Source organism: Nelumbo nucifera, chromosome 8 (assembly GCF_055504915.1).
Source record: "Nelumbo nucifera cultivar China Antique chromosome 8, China Antique-T2T, whole genome shotgun sequence".
Taxonomy (NCBI): Eukaryota; Viridiplantae; Streptophyta; class Magnoliopsida; order Proteales; family Nelumbonaceae; genus Nelumbo; species Nelumbo nucifera.
Window position 1 is genome coordinate 8288681 of NC_142656.1, and position 22147 is coordinate 8310827.

Sequence of the window (22147 nt, forward strand, 5' to 3'; positions counted from 1 at the left end):
GAAGACCATTGAGCACATAAGACTTATTGGGCCTAAAACCCATTTCGAACTGGTTTATTTAGACTAATTAAAGGGAGCAAACCATTCAGTTCATCCAAAAAAATCCCAGATATCATATCTTAGATCACACAGAGAGAAGACAACAAACAGTGTGACTGCACCATCTTCTCCCTGCGTTCTCCTCCTATTGCCGCCAACTGCCAGTTCGATCTCCATTGTAGGAGCGATCAAGAAGGGTCTTGATATCAGCCTTTGGAGAAAGGCTGATCTGAAGTCATGCTCACAGCCTCCATCGAATTCTTGCTGAAGGATTTGGTTCTTGGGAAGAACACTGCCGATTCTGCTCCACCCTACACTGTGTCATCTTCAGTGGGAGCAGTTTTTGGAGATTTCTCTGGGCGTGAATACCTTCATTGGAGGATACTGTTTTCTTCGTATCAGGTATCTCCCTCTCTTACCTTTTGGTTTTAGATTTGGTTCGGTTCTTGGTTCAAGATTGATCATTGAAAAATGCAGTTTTTCTAAAACAGGGAATGTGATTCCTACATGGGGAGAGAGAAATTTTTGAAATTTCGCCCAACCTACCTGTAGGATTTGGCCATCCATATGATGGATCTCTCATCCCTTCTCTGTTTTGGTTATTTATAGTCTAATATATTTATACTATTTAATATCCGATTATAATTGAATTTGATTCGAATTCACTGGATATTTGATAGATATGATTTGATTTGGATTTGAATGTTAACAAATCAAATTTGTATATGTCTATATCCCATTCAATCTGATCCGTTTGCAGCCCTAGGTGTGGTCAAACAAAAGGTGTTGAACAATTGATCTAAATTTGCACCTTTAGTAATATTAAACGATTGCTTGAGTGGTTGAACAGTTGACCCATCCAAATGACTAACTGACATATTTTGGTGTTGGAAATAAATTCATCCGGTGGATTGCAATGATGGAGTGGATGGGAAGGGATTTGGGGAGAGAGGAAGAGAAATAAATTCATCCAAAAAGTATAGACAGGCCTAATGCAGATTTATGATTTCCACTGTAAATCTATAAATATTCAAAAGGTAAAAAAAAGCACACTCTATGAATCCATACCCGCCCTTGAATTGACATCAATTCCAAACTAGCACCTACCCAAATTGTACTTTGTGCCTATGAATTCTGACCCTGGGTTGAATCGTCATTCTCCCTAAATTCATGCGGTGAATCCGAATCATTGATACGATGGAATGGATTTTTGACAAAATAAATTATATTTTATTTTTTTGTTTCTTTACAAATGAGAAGTCAAATTTAACTTTTAACACCCACATTAATTTGGTAGTGAATACATATCATGCTTGGGGAAAAATCAAACAGCACAGGCTATTTGATGCGAACAGCCAAATTTTCGATTGACGAGATAGTTTTGGTTGTTGAGAGCGAAAAACTTATGCTGTTGAGAGGGTTTCTGGGTTGGATATGTTAACCCATTCGTGCCATGACAACGGGGTTAAATAGTAATTGACTTCTATTTTCTTTTAACTAAGAAGATAGACATGAGCGTGAATGAATTAACACCCAAAAACACTCTCAACATAAGCTGTTGCCTCTCAACAGCCAAAGTTATTTTCAAATTAAAATTCCTTGGACCGTGGATTCCATCATTCAAGGAATGAAGATATCGCCGATCTGACATTTGGGGAGAAATTAAATGAATAAGATTCACTCGTGTATTATATGAATGCCGATTTTATTTCTAAACCGAATCAGATGAATTTCTTCTTCTTTTAGAAACCCTATTATGTCCCTATCAGATGAATTCTTCGGTGGATAGGTCTGTCAAAATAATCAGGTTGCGTGATCTTTGAGGTTTCTCTCCCCCAAACAAATTAAGCACTAACATAAGATTTTAGTTTTAAATCCGTCCATAAGTCTGGTTTTCTGTTATGCATTTATTTCTCTAACATTTGTGCTCATATGCTTTACACCTTACATCACATAATGAAATTTGACATCACCTTCGCTTTCTCTACCTAAAGCATAAATCATGGTTTTTTAACTAACTTTCGTTGACTTGGATGATCAGATCCATTCGGCCCAAAAATGAATTAGTATTAGACCTGGCAAAAAGTTGATTCAATCTGTGAATCTGACCTAACCAAATTCGAAAAAATAGGGTTAGGGTCTTATATTTAGCTATCTGAATGTGAGAATGACCCAACTTGACCCAATTTGGGAAAAACTGGGTTGGGTTAGGTTGGGTAATGGGTCAATCCGCTTACCCAGTTGTCAAGTCTAATCAGGACTATTTATGCATTGTTAGAAGTTTCTACTATTTAATTTTTTTTTCTATTTAGTCTTTACTCTTTATTGTTTACTCTTTAAATTGTTAAATGTTCAAGTTTTTTTATTTATATTTGAAATTTTAAAGTTATTTCTTTTAATTTTGGCATTTTCATGTAGTTTTTCTTTAATTTTTTTTTTAAATTTTAGTTATTTTTTGGGATAATCTGAATTGACCCATGGATCAACCCTTACCCGAACATTTAGGGTTAGGTCCAGTACTTCATAACCCAACCCAAAATGCCTTGACCCCGACCCACCCAACCCAACTGCCAGGTACAATTAGTATATCCGTTTTACCCCCAAACCGTTCATTTGCCAGGAATGATTGATTTGGTAGTGTTGACCTAGGTGATCAAACCATCCGTCCTATCAACCCAAACAACAGTTTTTTAACTATTTTTATTTTAATTATTTTTTAAAATTTTTACATTGATACAGGCCGATCTGTCCAGACTAAATGGTCAAACCGATTACCAAAGTGGTCTTGCCATCTGGGTCGATTTTTAAAACATTGATGTAAAATATGGACTACTTATATTTTGTTTGATGCATATTTGAATCTTGTTATGGTCATAAAGAAAAAAAAGGTCAAGTGAGTAACCTCAACTACGAGCTTTGTGGTACCCACGGGGATCCAATGTCTTTACGTGCAATGCAAACCAATACAAGGGGGTAGTGTGGTTACAATTTGTTCTCATATCATAAATTTCCACACATAATAAACATTATTGATGTAGAACAGGATGACATGCTGTCAGGTGTTCACTATTTTTGCTTTCAAGAAATGAAGGCTCAAATTATAATGACCCCCCCACCCCACGCACAGGTGACAAAGTTATTTATCACATAATAGTATATGACTTCATGTGATGCTGACCCCATAACAGTATTAAGTATTAACCATGAATGGAAAAATTTTACGCCTAATGAAGGCAAAATTCTTTTAGTATTTGCTCACATTACTATCAGAGATAGAATAGAAGCCAACCGAAGCACAGACCAACTGCTGAGCAGGAAATAGGAGTGTCACTAGAAACATTTTTCTTGGGTAGTTTTCAAGGGTTCTATCTTCTCCTAATCTCCATTAAAGAGCTAAAATAGGGTAGGGGTGCAACTTGAGCAGGTTCAGCCCAAACAGGCCAAACCCGAATTTTATTTGATGATGTCTTTTTGTTTGTCAATTTCCACAGCAGACAATAACAATAAATATAGCATTGTAGTGCTTCAAAATTTCATTAGCCATGACTCCATTAGCAAAGACATGATTCAAATTCTCAACACTATAATCACTACATAACAGTAGCATTTAAACGTCGAATACCTCTGAGCGTACGTCCATTAAATGGAATCCCCATGAACGAACCATAAAGTGCACGTGCGAAATCCATGAAGTCATATTGCACGCATTACCCTATTTACTCGTGCGGCTCAAGCTTCACATAGTATCCTTTTTCTCTCTCTCCCCCTCTTTGTTTTGGCAAAGTTTATGTATCGTCCCCATCTTTATGTTTTTCTCCCTCTTTTTTCTACTTTTTTAGGGTTTTTTACATGGTTTTAAAAAATGATCCAAAAATGGAATCATTTTGACCACTGGTTTTTGGGTTGAGGTTCGACCATCCAGTTAGAATGGATAGCCCATTCTTACAACAAAAATTTTAAAAATAAAAAGGGCCAAAAATTATTGAATGGTTGACTGCCCAGGTCAATGGGTCGTTGACCGATTCAACGTTTTTGGCCAGAGATCGGGATTGGGGTAAAATGGAACCGGTTGCCTGGACGGTTCCTGGGCTGAACCCATTCAGGTCAACGGCGATTCAGAAACTATGGTTTTTTATGCTTTTGGATTTTCACTCTTCAAAGGTCTCTTCTGTTATGGGCTTTATTCGAGTGTGTGTGGTTTTCTGCTTTTGTTTGTTTGTTTTTTTTTTTGTCTTCTTCTTCAAGATCCTCCAAAAGGGTCTAGGGTTTACCACCATTTTATTTCTTCCATTTTGTTTTTTCCTTTGGGTTTTCTTGTACAATGTTTCTTTTTTTTTTCAGTTTTCTTACAAAGTGATCTACTTTGTCTCTTTCTTTGATTGCGCGCATGTGTGTTTAGCTCCGTCTCAAAGCAAAACTTTGGACTTGATTTTCAGATTTTTTTTCCTTGGTTTTTCTAGTTTGGTAGATTTATCACCTTTTTTTTTTTCTGTGTTTAAGGTCACTTTGGATTTATCTTTCAAGGATTTGGGATCCCTTGCAACGTCCACCCTTCCCATGACTATGACTACAAAGTTATTTCGTCTAATTACTGACATCTAGAAAAAATGACCTGGAAATGGAACCGTTCTGGCCACTGGTTTTCAAGTCGACGGTTCAATCGTCCAGTTTGAATGGACGACCCATTCTGACAACAAAAATAAAAAAAAATAAAAAATAAGAATGGCCAAAAACTGTTGAATGGGTGGACGGGTTGACTGCCCGGGTCAATGGGCCGTTAACCAATTCAATGGTTTTTGGCTAGGGACCGGGTTGAAATAAAACGGAACTGGTTCCCTAGACGATTCCCAGGCCAAATGGTCCTACCATCTGGGTCAATTGTGTTCTTTTATATGAGATGCTTTGTTAAAACAATATTTAAAATCCAAGCACGTGATGATCTCTTTTAAGTCTTTATATGAGTTTCAAGACTTGAATATTTATAATTGCAAGTTTCTTATTAAGAAACCATTGCCTTTTTTAATGTATCAAATAGCAATGTTAAAATTCCAATCCAACCCCTGCGAACTAGTTAACTTATTATCACGAGTTCTAATCAAAATTTTAGGCAAAAGAAATAGAGAACTCGTTGTTGGGGTTTATATTCCACACTGGTTTATCATCTTTATCATTGAGAGAAACTTGTGATTCCCTAGACAAGTCCATGGTAATCTGAAGAGATTGATCAACTGAATTGAAACACCAGCTTCCATCAACATGTAACACTTGGTTTGAACATTAGGCTGTGTTTGGTTGCAAAGCAAATAAATTTGTACTGATACAAAATTATGGCAATGCAAATGATTCAAGTGTAAATTCTGACATATTTTTGTTTCAAATTTTAACTTATTTTGTTTGATTGCATTATAAATGAAGTAAATTATGACATGAAGCAGAATATAATAAAATCAAAAAGAAAATTATATAAGAATTTGCATTTTTTCATTTGCACTCCCATGCATTTGTACTAGTGCAAATAAAATTGCCAAACAGAGCCTTAGTATCATTAATCTGTTTCCAATTATTATACCAAAAATAAAATTTACCTTTTTCTTGTCAACCATGGCAATATTGTAAAGGATCTCTTTCGTATTTTTCCAAAATTTAGAACAACTCATTGGTTTTAAGAGAAAAAAAAGGCAAAGAAGACATGTTGACATGTTTAGAGAAGAACATGAATTCAGTCCAAAACAAAGGCTTGAGCCCCCCCCCCCCCCCCCCAAGAAATTAGCAAAATATTAGTAGAAGATAGAACCCTTGAAAACTACCCAAGAAAAATGTTTCTATTGACACCCCTATTTCCTGCTCAACAGTTGGTCTGTGCTTCGACTGGCTTCTATTCTATCTCTGTAATGTGAGTAAATACTAAAAGAATTTTGCCTTAATTAGGGTGCCTTGAAAGAATCATGTCTGCCTCGCCCATTGGGGGAAGAGAGAGGCAAATGATTTGCAGCTTTGTCTCAATTAAGGGTGTAAACGAATCGAATTTGAATCGGATCAAGCAATATTTGAATTTGAATCCAATTATAAATTCTGATATCTGAATTCAAATTGATATCCGACGGATATTGGAAATTAATATCCGAATCCAAATCCGATTAAATATTTGATTCAAATTCGATTAATTGATTATTTCAGACAATTAATAAATATATAAAATAAATATTTGGTTGATATAAAGTATATAAATATATAACTTAATTATTGTATATATAAATTATATAAAATATTTTATATATTATATATAAGAATTAAATAATTGGTCAAATTTGAATATTTATCGAATTTAATCAGATCATATTTGAATTCGAATCTGATCAACTATTTAGTACGTATGAATAAGATATCTGAATTCAACTGATTAGATATTCAAATTATCCGAATTTGATTCGATTATGTCGAATATCAAATTTGAAATCAGATTTTCGAATAGCGTTTACACCTCTAGTCTCAATCATGCCATTATCACCGTTGAATTGGAAAGTGATAACAAAGTGTTGATTGATATTCTTCTTGATAAGTTTAATATCCGCATAAGATCATGTAATATCATGTGTGAAATTAAAAAGAATAGGTTAAACTGTCTTACGTATTGATTAATGTATTGTCTTCTTGTTTATGTTTGGCTTTCAATGCTTGTGGGCTGGGTTGAGAGTGTAAGGAAGTGTGTTCTTTTGTTGGGTTTTGGGGTAAGGCGTCAAAACTGTCTTACGTATTGATTAATGTATTTTCTTCTTGTTTATGTTTGGCTTTCAATGCTTGTGGGCTGGGTTGAGAGTGTAAGGAAGTGTGTTCTTTTGTTGGGTTTTGGGGATAAGGCGGGTTATGTTCTTCCGTGTATTATTTTACTTTCCTTTTGAAGTTTGCTGATTAATAAATTCTAAGGTGGCCCCCTTCACCTGGAGTAAATTTTGGAGTTAAAACTTAAAAGAAAAAGAATAGGATAAACTGTCTTTAAATTTTCCTCATATCCAAAATGAAGTAAACCGTGTTTCAAATTGCTTGGGCAATGGAGTAATAGATCAACAGAACATCATTATCCATACTTCATCAAGTTTCTAATGAATTGATATATTGATTAGAGAAAACTAGCATCAGCTTCTTAATTTTTCAAATGGGATAATGTTTGTTTTTCTTAACTCGTTGTATTTTTACTATTTTAATATTTTTTGGGGGGTTAGGCTGAAATGATAAGCTGGTGTGCCTTGTATATGGATGATTGGATTTTGGGGCAAGACAAGCTGTGTCATCTTCTGTTTTAATATCTTATTTTGTTTAGATAAAATTTATAATGCTTGAAATACATGGTATAGGAAAAGTTTTGATCAATTAAATATTTTTAAATGATGAAAATCCACTTAATTGTTTACCACTTTTATAATATTATATGATTTGAATCTGGATCATCTATCAATAGAATAGGTTTCAACTAGGGGTGTAAATGGATCGAATTGAATCAGATAATATCCAAATTTGAATCCGATATTCAATTTCGATCGATATCCAATAGATATTGAAAATTAATATTCGAATTCAATTAAATATTCAAATATTCAATTCGATTCGAATTCAATCAATAAATTATTTTAGGTAATTAATAAATATATAAAATAAATATTTTATTTATATAAAAAAATATATTATTTATATAATTTAATTATTTTATATATAAATTGTATAAAACATTTAAATATTTTATATGCTATATATAAGAATTAAATAATCGATCGGTTTTGGATATTTATCGAATCAAATAAGATCATATCCGAATTCAAATCCGATTAGTTATTCAATATGAATAAGATATCCAAATTCAATTGATTAAATATTTAAATTATCCAAATTCAATTTAATTATATCAAATCTCCATATTCAAAATCAAATTTTCAAATACCCTGATTCCAACACTCTATCAACATGATCTGACGCCACACAACTCATACATGATGGGTGTCAATCTCGTCGTAAAATATGTGGTGTCAAATTATATTGGGAAGAATCCCCTCTCGCATGATCTATTAATAAGTGCTTTTTTTTTTTTCTTTTTAACTTATGGGTATAACGTAGCAAATTTACCATTCTGATTTATACACGAGGCTGAACGGAAATTTTCATATCTTATATATTGCCCTCGTACAAGGAACGTTTGAAGCGGGACAAGGAAATACGGTCATGCTTTGATTTAATAAAAGCAGTTTCAAGAGACAATAAAATAATATTTTTATTTCATTTTTCTGAGAGTTTGTCAATAAAATAAAGTAATCAATAAGACATTTTATTTCATTACTCTGGGTTAGTTTGGTATTCTCTACTTCGTAAGTTCGTATGGGGCCTATAGGCAAGTTTCGATTTCCCTCTCATTTAGAACAGCGTATGTTTTTTTTTTTTTTTTTTAATTCAGTAAAGAAATAATATTAAAACGAAGGTGAAAAAGAACGGCTTCGTTTGTCGTTCGTCTCCCTCATTCCTTTCTTCGCTCTGTACATCCTCCTATCTGTATCTGTCTCTGCACGACGCTTATGGGTTTTTGATTTGCAGGACAATACCCAAGAAATCGTGGATTGTTGACTCCATTGTCGTACTTCGTATATTATCTCAAATGGTTCAGCTTCGGCCAAGAGAAAGTCGGGCTTTTTCTGGGTTTACAGAAGCCGAGGTAATGTTGCTTATCTTCCATCTCCGCTGTTGAACCTCTGTAGCTCAGTTGATGATCTGGGTCGCAATGGAACTACTGAAACCGTATCAACTCGCCTATTTTTTGCTTATACTTTCTTTAGACCCCCTACTGGAAGGGTGAGGGTTGTGGATATGTTTCTTGTAGCAGGACCACTACATTCAAAGAATGAGACTGTCCATTTCCTGACTCTACGTATCATTGTAAAACTGAAAAGCTCTTTTGTTTACTGCCAAACCGACAAAGACACGCATTCAAATTTTAGTTTGTATTCCTTATGTTTATTCATTTCGTGTGCCGATTGTCTCTTCATTGGGAATTCTACTATGTAATTCTTTTGGTTTCAGGGCTCCTGGGTAAGTTTGGATTGGGGTGTCAATATACTTTTCATTTCAACTCCTTAACTTGCCATGGAAATATGATTCGGGTATTCTTACACCTCAAATCAGATGCTTTTTAGTTCATACGAACATGTAGATTTATCTGGGGCACATAGATGATGATGATGTTATATTAGAAGTTTCCATAATGTTTTCACACGATATGGGGCTATTAATAGCATACGCACATACACATACACACACACAAGAAAGGAAATGACTTTAAAGAAGGAACAGAGGATACATTTTATCCACACTTAAAAGGTTTAAGTTCAAGATATAGTATGCTTCTCCAGCTTTTTTCACATTCTTTATAATCTTCTACCACAAATCCCTTGATCTAGTTGTAAATGTTCTGCTTAAACTACATTTATAGTCATATACAGTGTGCAAGGTGAGAGAATTATTTAATCAATTCATTGTTTCTGCCTGCCTTCGAGGACTCATTGCTCCTGGGAATTGATTAATGGCCACTGACTATCAAACTCAAAACAGAAAAAAGTAATTTTATTCATGACCAAGAACTTTGGAATTTGGGGCAGAACCATTACACAGAAAGAACTGATCATGGTGCAGTCACTCTTTTTAAAAGCATTTTTGGAAGTTTTGCATTGACAGGACGATAAACCATGTTTTCATATCACATGTTTTGTTATCTTTTTCAATGGTATAATCTCCTAGTACAAAGAGGGATAGAGGGATAGATAGGATAATATGCATTATTTCTGAGAAAAATACGGGTGATGGGACTTTCTTTGACCTTTACATATAAGAAAGCGATAATGCACATGCCTTCAGAACATAAACATTGTTTGTTTTCTTCCTATCAAATGATAATGTAGAATGAGATTTAGTCATCTCAAATAGTACCTTGTCATAGAGAAGGCAAAAAATATTATGGCACTTTACTAGAGCTGCTACTTTGCGGAGCTTATGGAGTCAGAAATGTAAAGATTATTTGAGGACAAGAAGCAAAATGCACACTTATTGATAGACCTCATTATGGTGAGAACTGCTCATCAGTTATTGTCATGCGAGGAATTTAAAGGAATTACTTTTGATAATATAGTTAGAGGTTGGCAGACTATTGCAGGACTCTTAGAAGACAAGCAAGAATGATGGAATGGAGCGTACAGGAGCTAGGATGAAGTAAGTTAAATTTTGATGGGTGCAGCTTAAGCAATCCAAGTGCATCTAGTATTAGAGGAGTAATCAGAAATGATAGGGGGAATATTCAACTTAGTTTCTCAGGGATCACTGGGGTTGGAAACTCATTAGATAGAAATGTTAGCTCTACTACAAGGGGTAAAGTTTGCTTCAACTGTTGGATGGAACAAATTACAAGTGGAAGGGGATTGTCAAGTGGTAATTAACCAGATGTATTTAGGCGAAGATGTATCATGCAGACTAAGATTCTTAGTTAGGGAAGCATGAGCACTAGTATCTAACCAGAATTTCTCATTTAGGTGGGTTCCTAGAGCTGCAAATCTATTGGAAGAATCTCTATTTAGGCCAGTGTTTAGAAGGGGTAGTCTTGTGTAGGGTACTCCAAGGCTGGGATATACTTGTAAAGAACATACATGTTGAGACTTTAGAGAGGGCAGTTGTAGTTTGCAACTTTGCATACTGCCATCTTTGTAGGTACCTTGCTATCAACTTTTGGATAGAGAGAACATTTTTGACTCATTAGTGAAATCCTCATTACTGTTGCTTATCCCCCAAATGAATATAGTAGAAATGTAGAACGGAATTTGGTTATTGAGTTATACTTAATGCTTAGCTTCAGGACTGATTAATTTGCCCATTTTAATAGATAGAGAAAATGGAGAAGGTACTTATGGAGGCAGGACAAAACCCACTGAATCAAGATACCTGCCAAAAGCTTGCACGCAGTTTTAGGTGAGTTCCATCCTTACCATATTCAACTTTGGTATTTAATTAATTAGCTGGTTAATTAAGACTTGAATATAGCGCCTAATTTATTTATTTATTTTGCTTGAAAAGATTTGTGATGTTTTCACAGTAACCTCTCATTTTATCATGGTTTATCCTTGCAGTCGTTCTGCAGGTCGTGCTGGAAAACCTGTTGTAAAGTGGAGACAGGTTCATTCTGCACCCTCCTTGCCCTTAACTTGAACATACTTTTACCTTTTTCACTGTTTCATGGCTTCTATTGTTGTTACCATCTTTCAGATTCAAAGTTGGTTTCAAGATAAGCAGCAAGAATTAGGTGCCAAAGTGCCTTCATTGGCTATTGTCCCCAAAGAATCGATTGATCTCCCTAATGCTCTAGATTCAAACAATCAACCCGAGGGTTCTTTTGAAAGGCCTAAAGGTACTTTGTTTACTTGTTAATTATGTTATAATTAATTTCATGTTATCTTTTCTTTATTTAGTCAATAATTTTCTATATTCTTCTCCTCTTGTCTTAATTTTCTGTATGCCTTCTCCCAGATGGTATGCAACACAGTATTTCTTTATCTTGCTTATGGCATTAAGTATTAATGTTGACATTTTAACTTGGTTTTGGTTGGTTGGGTTTTGTTGGTCTCGTTCTGCTAAAGCAAATCAGCCTTTATCTTTTTTCACCTTCATTATGCTTCCTTCCCCCCCCCCCAAAAAAAAAAGAAAAAAAAAAAGAAAAAAAAAGGAAAAACAAGAAAAACTTGAATTTAGAATACTTTTTTTTCCTCCAAAAGAAGTTGTTTTCACACACAATGGTCTTCTGTGTTTCCGTATCATTATGCATCAATTCGTAACAATGATTGGATGTTAATTAACAACATTTTGGTTAATCAATAATAATACCCATTCAACATCCTGGCTACTCAATATTCTTCTTTAAAATAAACTTCTGACTGTTTGTTATGGCCTGAAAGAGAAAGTCCGCCTGGTGAGTTGAACACTTGAATCTCGAGTACAAGTATAATTCTCCAAAACCCAGAAGAACACAGAAGAAAAAAACATTTCTTTGAAACCACTGCATTATCTTCTTGGCGTCCCTGAGTATTGCTATCACCTTTCTTTGGTTGTGGCTACTGCACATGGAAATACCACTGGAGGCTGGGATAGTGAACTTACAGCTATCAAAATTTTAAAGGCAATGATTTCAAGAAAGAAGTAGACAAGTTGGCTTTTAGTGGAAACCCATCTATTATATGCTCAAGGTCAACAGTTGCATTTTTTCAATGTCAATTCCTCCCTGCCTGAGTGCCTGGTGTTGACTATTATATTGTCATCTAATCGGGGATAACAAGCCCACATTCTGTAGGACCTGGTTGAAGGCCATGGATGATGACAAATTGTAAGTAAGCTGAAAATTGGCGTTTTGGTATTTTATCCCATCTGATGCTCCTGATAATGGTAGGTTCTTTCTCAAATGTCAAATGTTTGTTGATCCTTTACCCAGTCCTGTATTGGTTCTAGTGGGGTCCTAAGAAACAGATTTTGCACCATATTTATGGATCCTGGGTCTGCATACAGGCAAGGTTCAGAGTATGGATATGCTTGATGCAAAATTTTTACATATTGGGCGTTTCAAATGGCCATTAAATATAAGATTAAAAATTAATTAGAAACTAAGAATTGAGCCAAAACATCTATATTGGAGGGTATTAACCCTTAAAAGTATTCAAATGTCTTAATTATGTGTATCTAGTGTTTCAGTACCTTAAAGATACGATACAATATGTCTGATACAGGGTGTATCATATCAAGACTTTGAACCTTGCATGCAGGCTTAATTTTCACTGATAAAAGGCTTAATTTTCATGAAGCTAAGTGCATTCTGAAGTGTTGAACCAGTGTATACTCTCCCATTGGATGAATGGTTGCTGATATACGTAGAATTGACTTCTCATTACATCAACAATCCTGAAGAGTGCTTGGACTACAAGATGATTACTTTTTATTGATTAGTACAGTTGTATTGAGAAGGGCAAAACCCTGGTAAGTGATAAAAAAGCTCAACAAATATACTTCTACTTCTATACCTCGATAGACATACTCATATTTGCCTTCACATTATTTAAGTAGGAACACTGTTCTTGTTGTGGGAGAAGTGCATACAATAGAGAAGATTTTAGGGATGCAAGGTGCTGAGTGGGATAATTTCCATCTGTTTACACTTGGGATATCAGATTTACTTAGGTTAATGACATATGGGGAAAGAGTAAGAAGAATGGGGGAAGAAGAAAGACCGGGAGAAAGAGTGAAGATTAGGAGCCAAAAGCAAGAGGTTTTCTGCCCCCTCATTGGTAAGCTAATATCACAGAAATATACTTATTAGTAAGAACTAAGTAGCTAATATATTCAACACTTTCCCTTAAACTGAGCAGAGATGTAAATCCTGCCTAGTTTGATTAAAAAGTTATCATAATTCATACATAGGTTTAGAATCCTTTATTGTGAGGGTGTTAGCAAACTGGCACTCATATTTTACATAATGCATGCAGACTTTGTGTAATTTTACACAATGCTGATCAGCTTCAGTATGTTTTGTTATATCATGCTGAACTGGAGTTTGTTTAACTTTAATTGTAACTCGATTATCATATTATAGCCTCATAGGTCCTTCAAATCCAGTTTCAAGGTCACTTAAAAAAGAATTTTTAACCAAATCAGCTCAAAAACTCCATGAACCATTGCTCTATATTCAGCATTGACATTCAATACAACCAGTTACTTCTTGTTCTGCCAGGACATTAAATTGCCATAAAAAATGTACAATATTCTAATGTAGAGTGCCTATCATTAAATGAACCACTCATTCTGCATCAGTAAATGCTTATAATTTCAAATGCCCATGATTAAAATAGAGGATCCCCCTACATGGGGCACCCTTCAAGTATGAATTTTATTAGCAGCTTCAAGATGAGGGACATATGGCTGATTCATATACCAGCTCATTACAATAATTGAATATGATTAACTAAGAGCCCATACTTGGTATGGGAAAATAAAAAGACCATTATTAGCCAATGTCGGTCCTGGCTATCTGGGGTCTTGGAAGTGGTCGAATGGATACAAACCTAACCTTTGGCATTTCTTTTGCACAAAGTGGCTGCTCTCAGACTTGAACTTCTGTTCTCACACTTGTCAGCCTGAGGTTTTATCATCGCACCAAGCAATAGCCTTTTATACTTGGTATGGAGAATAAACAATAGAAAAATTAAACTTAAAAGAATTGCAATGTAATGTCTTGTGTCATTTATAATGCATCATGCATAATACATCCAAAGAGGATAGCACTGATGAGTTTCCTTTTTTCTACCTTTTCCACACTTGGTTGCTTGTGCTTTCTGTTGCTGTAGCCTTGAGCATGTTGATTGTGCAATTCATTGGTTGCACTGTCCATATTGATGAGCTTGCACACTGATACTGATTTGAATGGTTGCCAGCTTGTATACCTTTTAGTCATGCATGAGTGTAATGTGAATCCCTCTAAATTATTATTAGTTTCTATTTTGCAAATTTCAAACTCAATTGTCTCCATTTCTCATTATATTTTTTGCTATATCCAAATCAGCAGACATGTTCTTTTATAACCAACTCCTAGATGACATGATCAATATTTGTTTCATTGCAAGCTTCTTGAACCCTTTATCCTTGCAATGTGTGCATTGAGAACACCTCGTATCAGTGGAGGCCTATATCAGCTAACAATGTGGCAAGGGGCGTAAACAAGATACAATTGTTAGGGATGTATTCTGTAGCTGCCCAGCTTCTTCTTTGGGTCCATAGCCTAATATGCATGTTCCACCCTTGTGTAAGGGAGGGGTTGTTCCTCCATTACTTAACTTTCTTTCCTCGTCTCTCCTTTGAATATAACAAATCATTTTATTATTTATTAGACTAAAAGGGCATATATTTGAGTATTTGACTATCATTGTGGTGGTTGATGCTTACTTTTTCAACATCTCGTATGAACTTTTGTTATGAATGTGAGACCAGATTATAATTGTCTGGCATGTTTTCTCAGTGGATATATATATTTTTTTTCAGTTACAATAATGAAACACTACTTAGGTGTTCTTGGTGATATTAAGGTGCCTTTTGACTTTCAGTGGTGGCCATCTTTAAAGACTAAGCTTAGTCTTATTTATGTCAATCTGTAATCAGATGAAAAGATTCCAGATCTATCAGAATTGGAGTTCGAAGCTAGGTCATCAAAAGATGGGGCATGGTAAGTGTTGACATAGCAATCAAGTGAGAACTGATGGATACTATTTCAAAAATTTACTTGTAATCTTATATGATGCAATAGTTGATAAAGCCCATGGTATTATGTCAACTGGTAGAGGGAAACTCTTCCGTGCCTCTTTGCAGGCTGTTGAATGTTTATTTAGCATTCTTTGCCAGCAAGAAGATTAATTTGTTCCTTTCGCCTTTTTGCATTCAACAAATTGGTTATAACTCCTATGTTATGGCATCTGTGAATTCTCTGACATTATATTTGCCTTAAAAAGAGAAAATCATCTTCAATATGCTTGATGTATCTATGGCTAGTGATATTCATCATATGCTTTGAGTTTTCTTTGAACAGCTAAATACAAATTTAACTTATCAAACCAATCAAATAATAAAGTGGCTACTTTTCTTTAACACTGAAGTTATATGCAGTACATTACAAATAGTGTCTTGTTTGGGTAAATGTGATGATGACATCTTGTTATTCCAGGTCTTCCATTAAGTCTACCAGTCCGCTATTTATGCTAACTTGTCTCTATTTCTTGATTTAGCTTATTGTCTGTTGAGTCATCAGTTTCTGCAAAATAGTCTTTCCTTTATCCATATAAGTATATAACATATCCCAAATCATGCTTTTATACATATGCTACATAATGTTGGTAAATAAAAGTACAAACTCTGGCATGCCCTATTTCTTTTTTAGTTCCCCGCAGATGGCCAATTAAAATTTATTTGGCATTGCAGGTATGATGTTGCTGTATTTCTCACCCACAGAGTTCTTAGTTCAGGAGAACTTGTAAGTATCCTACTTTTAGTAGTTGAGTTCTAATATTCTAAAATCAAACCTTTAGAAGCTGAATGTTTCAGTTGCATGAAAGTTGGTATATACTTCTGAGGAATGTGCATCAGTTGTCAATTCCACAAATTTGGTGCTTCTGGATTCTTCTCTCACCTTGCCTTTCCCTGACATTGCCACTTGATCCAAGAGTGGTGCTTGTCAATCATACTCAATCTGCAACAGGTGATGTAGTTGTTAGTTTGGAGCTTTTCTTGTTGGTAATTGAGCCGATAGAGCCTGCTACCTTGTGATTGAGACATGCTGCACAACAGTGTTTAGGTTATCCGTTTTCTTAACAGCGGAAGAAGTTTTGTGAACTTCAATAGAGTTGAAATATGCTTCTCAATGTCAAATTTAATAAAAGAGTAGCAATATGGGCTTCACCATGCAATTTGAGTTCACATAAGCTTACTTCCAAGGGTCAAGGTTTTTACATCTGATAGTGATGGACGTAGCAGATTATTATCTGTGTTGAATTATTGATGCCTATCGAAGCATTGAAAAGTGACGTGGAACTTTTCTTGGGGTAATCTCCTATTTATCAAGAAATAAAATGATGCCTCACACTGGTAGTTGTGGCATCCCACGTCAGAAGTCCTTTCAGATAGTGGCCATTTCCAAATGATTGCCCTACATTATTTCCACTAGATAGCATTCACAAATGACGTGGAGCTTTTCTTACATGGAATGATTCAAATAGAGGGTTTGCCATTTATATGAGGTCCTTGACACAACATTTCTCAAGTTTACATCCTATGTGTTTGTTCTATTTCAGGAAGTACGTGTAAGATTTGTTGGATTTGGTGCTGAGGAGGATGAGTGGGTGAATGTGAAAAAGGCAGTCCGTGAGCGGTCCATTCCTTTAGAGCCTTCAGAATGTCAGATGGTCAAGATTGGAGACCTTGTCCTCTGCTTCCAGGTGAGAGACTTAACTAGCTCGTATTCATTTGAGATAGATATCTTTGAAATTTCCTTCCCTCCCTTTTCAACCATGTTATCATGTCTGCTTAAGAGTTTTGGGGCAACATTCAGGAGAGAAAGGACCAGGCAATCTACTATGATGCTCGTGTTTTGGAAATACAAAGGAAACTACATGACATAAGGGGTTGCAGGTGCCTATTCTTGGTTCGCTATGACCATGATAGCACTGAGGTACTCGTAATGACATGGATCTGTAAAGCCACATAGAAAAGCTTCTTTGGGATACTTTATATCAAAGTTGATATAAGCAGTTACCATTTATAATTAATATCATTTTGTTCCTTGTGCCAGGAGAGAGTTCGTTTGAGGAGATTATGTCGCCGGCCAACATATTAGGTTATCACCCAATCCATGACTGGCTAGTATGCTTGATTTCTTGTGTCGTAAGAAAACTGAAACCGAATGGAGCTTCATTGTACAGTGTCACTAGTTAATAGTCCAAGTAAAATGCCTTTTTTTTTGTGGACGAGTAAAATAGCTATTACAACTGGCTTGCAATTACTGGATGTCAGGAAGACGATATAGGGAATATAGCATATGGACTACCAAGAGTTGGTATTGAATGCAAGTTTTGCCAAGTGCAATTGATTACAATTACATGTCCATTTGGACATAGTACTGGGCTACCAGCACATTGTGGAGTATATCACTATAGAGACCGGATCTGCTCCTCACAGCATGTCTCAGCCGCACATTTGTATGCTGTTATTCATGGATAGAGGTTCCCAATGCAGTTGTGAGGTCAGTATGAGAGCTCTGTGAGCAAATCCCGCTTCATCAGAAGAATATGCCATAAAAGGCACTAGGGGTCCTAAGTCCTAACAAACAATCCAAGTTAGCAGGGGCAGTAATCCTTGCTGGTTGATCCAACTCTTAACTGTCCAATGTAAGGAATTATTGATTAAAACGAAATATAAGTGACAATTGAGTAATTGAGTTTGTCGGACGGCTTGTATTTATTGCTGGTGATTTTCAGGGTGGGATACGTTAAGTGGATCGTTGGCACGTTAAATGTGTGATTCCTCTAGCAAAAAAAAAAAGCTTAGAGTTAGATGACCAGCAATAAGGAATCCCCATTTTCGCACTCTATGCAATGCAATGGCAAATGATTAATGCGGAATTGTGTAGTTATTAGTCAAGCCAAAAGCTTCATCCCTAGATGAGACGAGAGACCATTCACAAATAGTAATAAATTTATTCCCTTGCACGATTAATTTCACCTCGTATCTATTGAAATTTGAAAATGAAGCGCGGTCAAATGGTACGAATGTCAAACGGTGATTTGAATTTTGAAGTGTGAAGTCGAAGCCGAGCCAGGAGCTGGTTAAGAGAGAAAACTGAAACAAACAAGAAGTGGTGGCCAATGGCCACTTCATTGCATTGGACATTGGTTAGTGGTATATTGAGACGCTCATAACAAGTCATCACCACCATACTTGGGGAATTTCGTGCATCAGTGGTAATGAATGCCAGTGTTGCTCTCATCGCTGGAGATTGGAGGCAGCCCATACATGTTCAAATTTAGAACACATGTATTTCTTGCATTATAGATTTTCCCAAGACGGAAAGACATGACATGGAAAAACTAATCACCACTTAACTAGCACTTTTATAAAAGTACTATCCAATCTGGTGAAAGGATTTTGATCAAAATTCACTCACGGGGGTTGTGACTAGACGACGCTTTTCCGGATTAAAGTAAACTAGACTCCAAGCCTCTGGTGGATATGTGTTTAGCCAATCTTAAATCAAATGTTGTAGAGGGATCCTTGCCTCAAAATCCATTGATTTTCAACCAGATTGACCATGCCGTGACGAGTGGTGGGCCACTCCATTCGATATTGCCTTAAATTTCATTCCCCTCCACAGTCCACCCCAATCCCAATAAAGACCTCAAGGGGTTACCAAAAAAAAAACACTATTTCGTATCCGCCATTCTTGAGACTCAAATTTATGTATCCATGAACTTTCAGCGATGTGGCGGGAGTTGGCACTGTTAATAAAACCAGAAAATCCTCAAAATATCTTTAATTTTAAACAGCATATGCTCTGTCGGCACTCCCCTTCAGAGAATTTGCAAGCAAACGTGAGAATAAGATTAACACTCTTTCCAAAATGACTAAGTGGCCGTTGTCCAAATACATCATAAATAAAAGGAAATTTTCATTAAAATAAAAAAGGATAGATGAAAAAGAGTACAATGACAAGTGACAAAGAAACCACGAGAAAAAAAAAATGACTTGCACAAGCATCTCTATCTCCGACCACTCCAAAGCAAAAAAAACGATAGACCCTACACCAAAACCACTCAAAATTATACTACCATCAAAGTAAATAATACTCACCAACCTATTCCAACACCACGCATGCTTAACTAATATAACCAATCCTCCAAGAAATAAATCGCAACACTCTGCTGAGCATTAGTCAAATTCTTACTCCGCAAACCTGTTGTACAGAGATCCCATCATCGATGGACCAAGGACAACCTCCCTCCCCCTTTTTTCTTTCGCACCATCGTAAACCCAAGAGCACAGGTTTTTTTCCATTTGATCAGCGCCAAGAGCACATGATTTTAATAAATTAGGACTAAACAATTAAAAAGCATATGGACCTATGTCTTCATGGATTTATCATTTATTCAATATCATAAAGTTGAAAATTTCGATTATCAATTGGGTCCTTAAACTCCTCCAAAAGGCTTATACAGTTTTATTTAAGGTTTTAATTGTAGAAATAATTAATTCCCAACTGTTTAGCTTAACAACTTCAACAATTAAGAGTAGTTCCCATCCAAGCCATCCTACTGTTCCAAGACACGTTCATTTATTTCAAAATATAGGAAAGAAAAATATAAGGAATGCCCAATCATTTAAATTGTTGATCCATCTAGAAAGCCCTTTTGGAACTCAGAAGATGATAAGCTGACTTATTCACAAAAGGAGAAAATAAGTGAATGCTCTAAGCTTCTAGTCTCAATGGGCTTCCTTGTAAGCACCAAAAAAAGGCTTTATATAATACAACCTCAGAGATGACAAGGACTTGCCTAACCTAAAGAAAAGGAGAATAACTCAAGCAACACAATTCACATGAACACATAACCAATTGCCTAGAATCCATGTCAACCTAGGGAATAACTGTAGAAGAAACAGCCTGTACAAGAGTAACCAATTACTGAAGCTAATAACTGTATCCTGCTGGTCTGCCAACTCCTATTCTACTTGGTTAAAATTTATAAAATATTATTATGTTAAAATTTATAGTATAATATAATAATTGTGTATAAGGAGAGAGGGAGAGAGAGAGAGAGAGAGAGAGAGAGAGGGAGAGAGGGAGAGAAAGATTTACTAAAACTTTCACATGGCCATCTGGACGTGAAATCAAGTATCGGCATAATATAGTGAAGATACAGCGGTAATTTAATCATATGAAAGAGCCAAATAATATGGTTGAGGTAATCCAATATCAAGAGCAAGTTGGCTTACCTGCAAGCTTGGTGGCAATAAAGAGAATACTGAAAAGTTGTTCTACCATTGCCAGCAACCCTGGATTATGGCTCTTAACCATATATACTGATACACAGATAAAAGATGCTGTTTTCTTCTCAATCAATCTATATTTAGCAGAAGTTGGTGTATAAAAGCACCTACAAACGTACGTACCCACCATGGTTACAATATACTTGTAGACTGATCTGAACAAGTTTAATGCACCAAAATAGCAGGGGATTAATTTTCCTCAAGCCAAGTGAGTGAGGCATATTGTCCTGAGAAAAAAACTAAAAAAACGAAGTAAAATCAGATCTAACCAAATCACAAATTACTACATCAGTAAAGAAAGAATATATTATCAAGAGTTACACATCAATACTACAACTCTAAAACAAGACAGGTTAACTACTTGAAAACCTGGAATTGTAAACAGAACCTTCATTTTCACATGATACATATGGACTTACCTTCCAAGAGGCAACTTGGTCAGTTCCTTGAATATTTGGACACAGGATATGGACTTACCTTCCAAGAGGCAACTTGGTCAGTTCCTTGAATATTTGGACATAGGATCATTCTCACACAGGATTTCTTTAATCTGCTTTTGAATTTTCACTCCGATAGATAGTTGAACATCCTCAAAATATATATTAGCAGGAAAAACTAAATCACTCACAAATCACAAAATAATGTTCTTAGACATACGGGAACTAGGAAAGCAGAAATGTGTCCTTGATGATATGATGTTATTGCAATACATGCCTAAGTAAAAGGAATCATTAGATGCATCTTACACAAATTGTCCCTTGTTTTACAATCCAACATGAAATCACCACACATGCATCTGGCTGCTAAAGTTCCACCGAGCAGTTGTTTCAGTCTTTCAAGATAAAATTTTCTGAATTCATAAAATGTGGCAGAAACCACATGCAAATTTCTCTCGTCTTTCATTCCTCAATGGCATGCCCAAATGCACTCTACAGATTTGGTAAAGCATTAGTAGCAGGGATAGATATTTGATTTGCAAGCTACTCCAAAAGCATCAACCATAACCAACCATAACTTAATGATTTTGGAAACAGATTAGATACAATAGAATGGAGTCGTGTCCATGAACCAAATAACCTTGTCCATATTAAAGAAGGACAGGAGAGAACAAGCAACAGAATGGCCTGGCTTACTAGGTTCATTATTATTTAATCCAATAAAAAGGAATTATATTCAAGTAGCATCACTAAGTTGCCATCAATCAACAATATGCTTGTGCAGGAGTCAACTGACAAGTAATCAAAACATTTTTTGCACTGACTGCTTCTGCTGAAATAGAAAAGTGGGGAAAGGTATGCATCATCTTCCCCATGTATAAAAATCAAATAAGAGCCATCAGCTAAAGCATCAATTGATGCAAATACATTTTTATTCCCATTTGGTTATACCCAATTCCCAGAACCATAAGTTGAACAACCAACATATAAAACTCAAAAACAAAATAAATAAAAAAAAAGAAAGGAAAAGA

At 35.5% G+C, this 22147-nt stretch overlaps 1 protein-coding gene across 4 annotated transcripts; it reads left to right on the forward strand.

The window, feature by feature from the left end:
- The first annotated feature begins 8507 nt into the window (after nucleotides 1-8507).
- LOC104592066 (protein SAWADEE HOMEODOMAIN HOMOLOG 1) lies at nucleotides 8508-17703 on the forward strand. 4 transcript variants are annotated; one of them, XM_010251218.2, is made up of 10 exons: nucleotides 8583-8734; nucleotides 9100-9179; nucleotides 10946-11031; nucleotides 11190-11235; nucleotides 11326-11467; nucleotides 15253-15316; nucleotides 16066-16117; nucleotides 16935-17078; nucleotides 17192-17311; nucleotides 17432-17703. In XM_010251218.2, the coding sequence occupies exons 2-10, from the start codon at nucleotides 9171-9173 to the stop codon at nucleotides 17474-17476; spliced, it is 708 nt and encodes a 235-aa protein (XP_010249520.1). In that variant the 5' UTR covers nucleotides 8583-8734; nucleotides 9100-9170; the 3' UTR covers nucleotides 17477-17703. The 4 variants fall into 4 exon arrangements, with proteins under 4 accessions (XP_088750112.1, XP_010249520.1, XP_088750113.1 ...); XM_088893986.1 differs by lacking the exon at nucleotides 9100-9179 and having other exon boundaries at nucleotides 8508-8734; XM_088893987.1 differs by lacking the exons at nucleotides 8583-8734; nucleotides 9100-9179; nucleotides 10946-11031; nucleotides 11190-11235; nucleotides 11326-11467 and adding exons at nucleotides 12959-13080; nucleotides 13165-13388.
- Nucleotides 17704-22147: the final 4444 nt, after the last annotated feature.

What these genes read in the sequence shown, in the direction of transcription:
- LOC104592066 (XM_088893986.1), top strand. Translation starts at nt 8,678, where the DNA reads ATGGTTCAGCTTCGGCCAAGAGAAAGTCGGGCTTTTTCTGGGTTTACA. An exon ending in CTGGGTTTACAGAAGCCGAG is followed by an intron (nt 8,735 to 10,945) that starts GTAATGTTGCTT and finishes CCATTTTAATAG; the next exon opens with ATAGAGAAAATGGAGAAGGT. An exon ending in ACCTTGTCCTCTGCTTCCAG is followed by an intron (nt 17,079 to 17,191) that starts GTGAGAGACTTA and finishes GGCAACATTCAG; the next exon opens with GAGAGAAAGGACCAGGCAAT.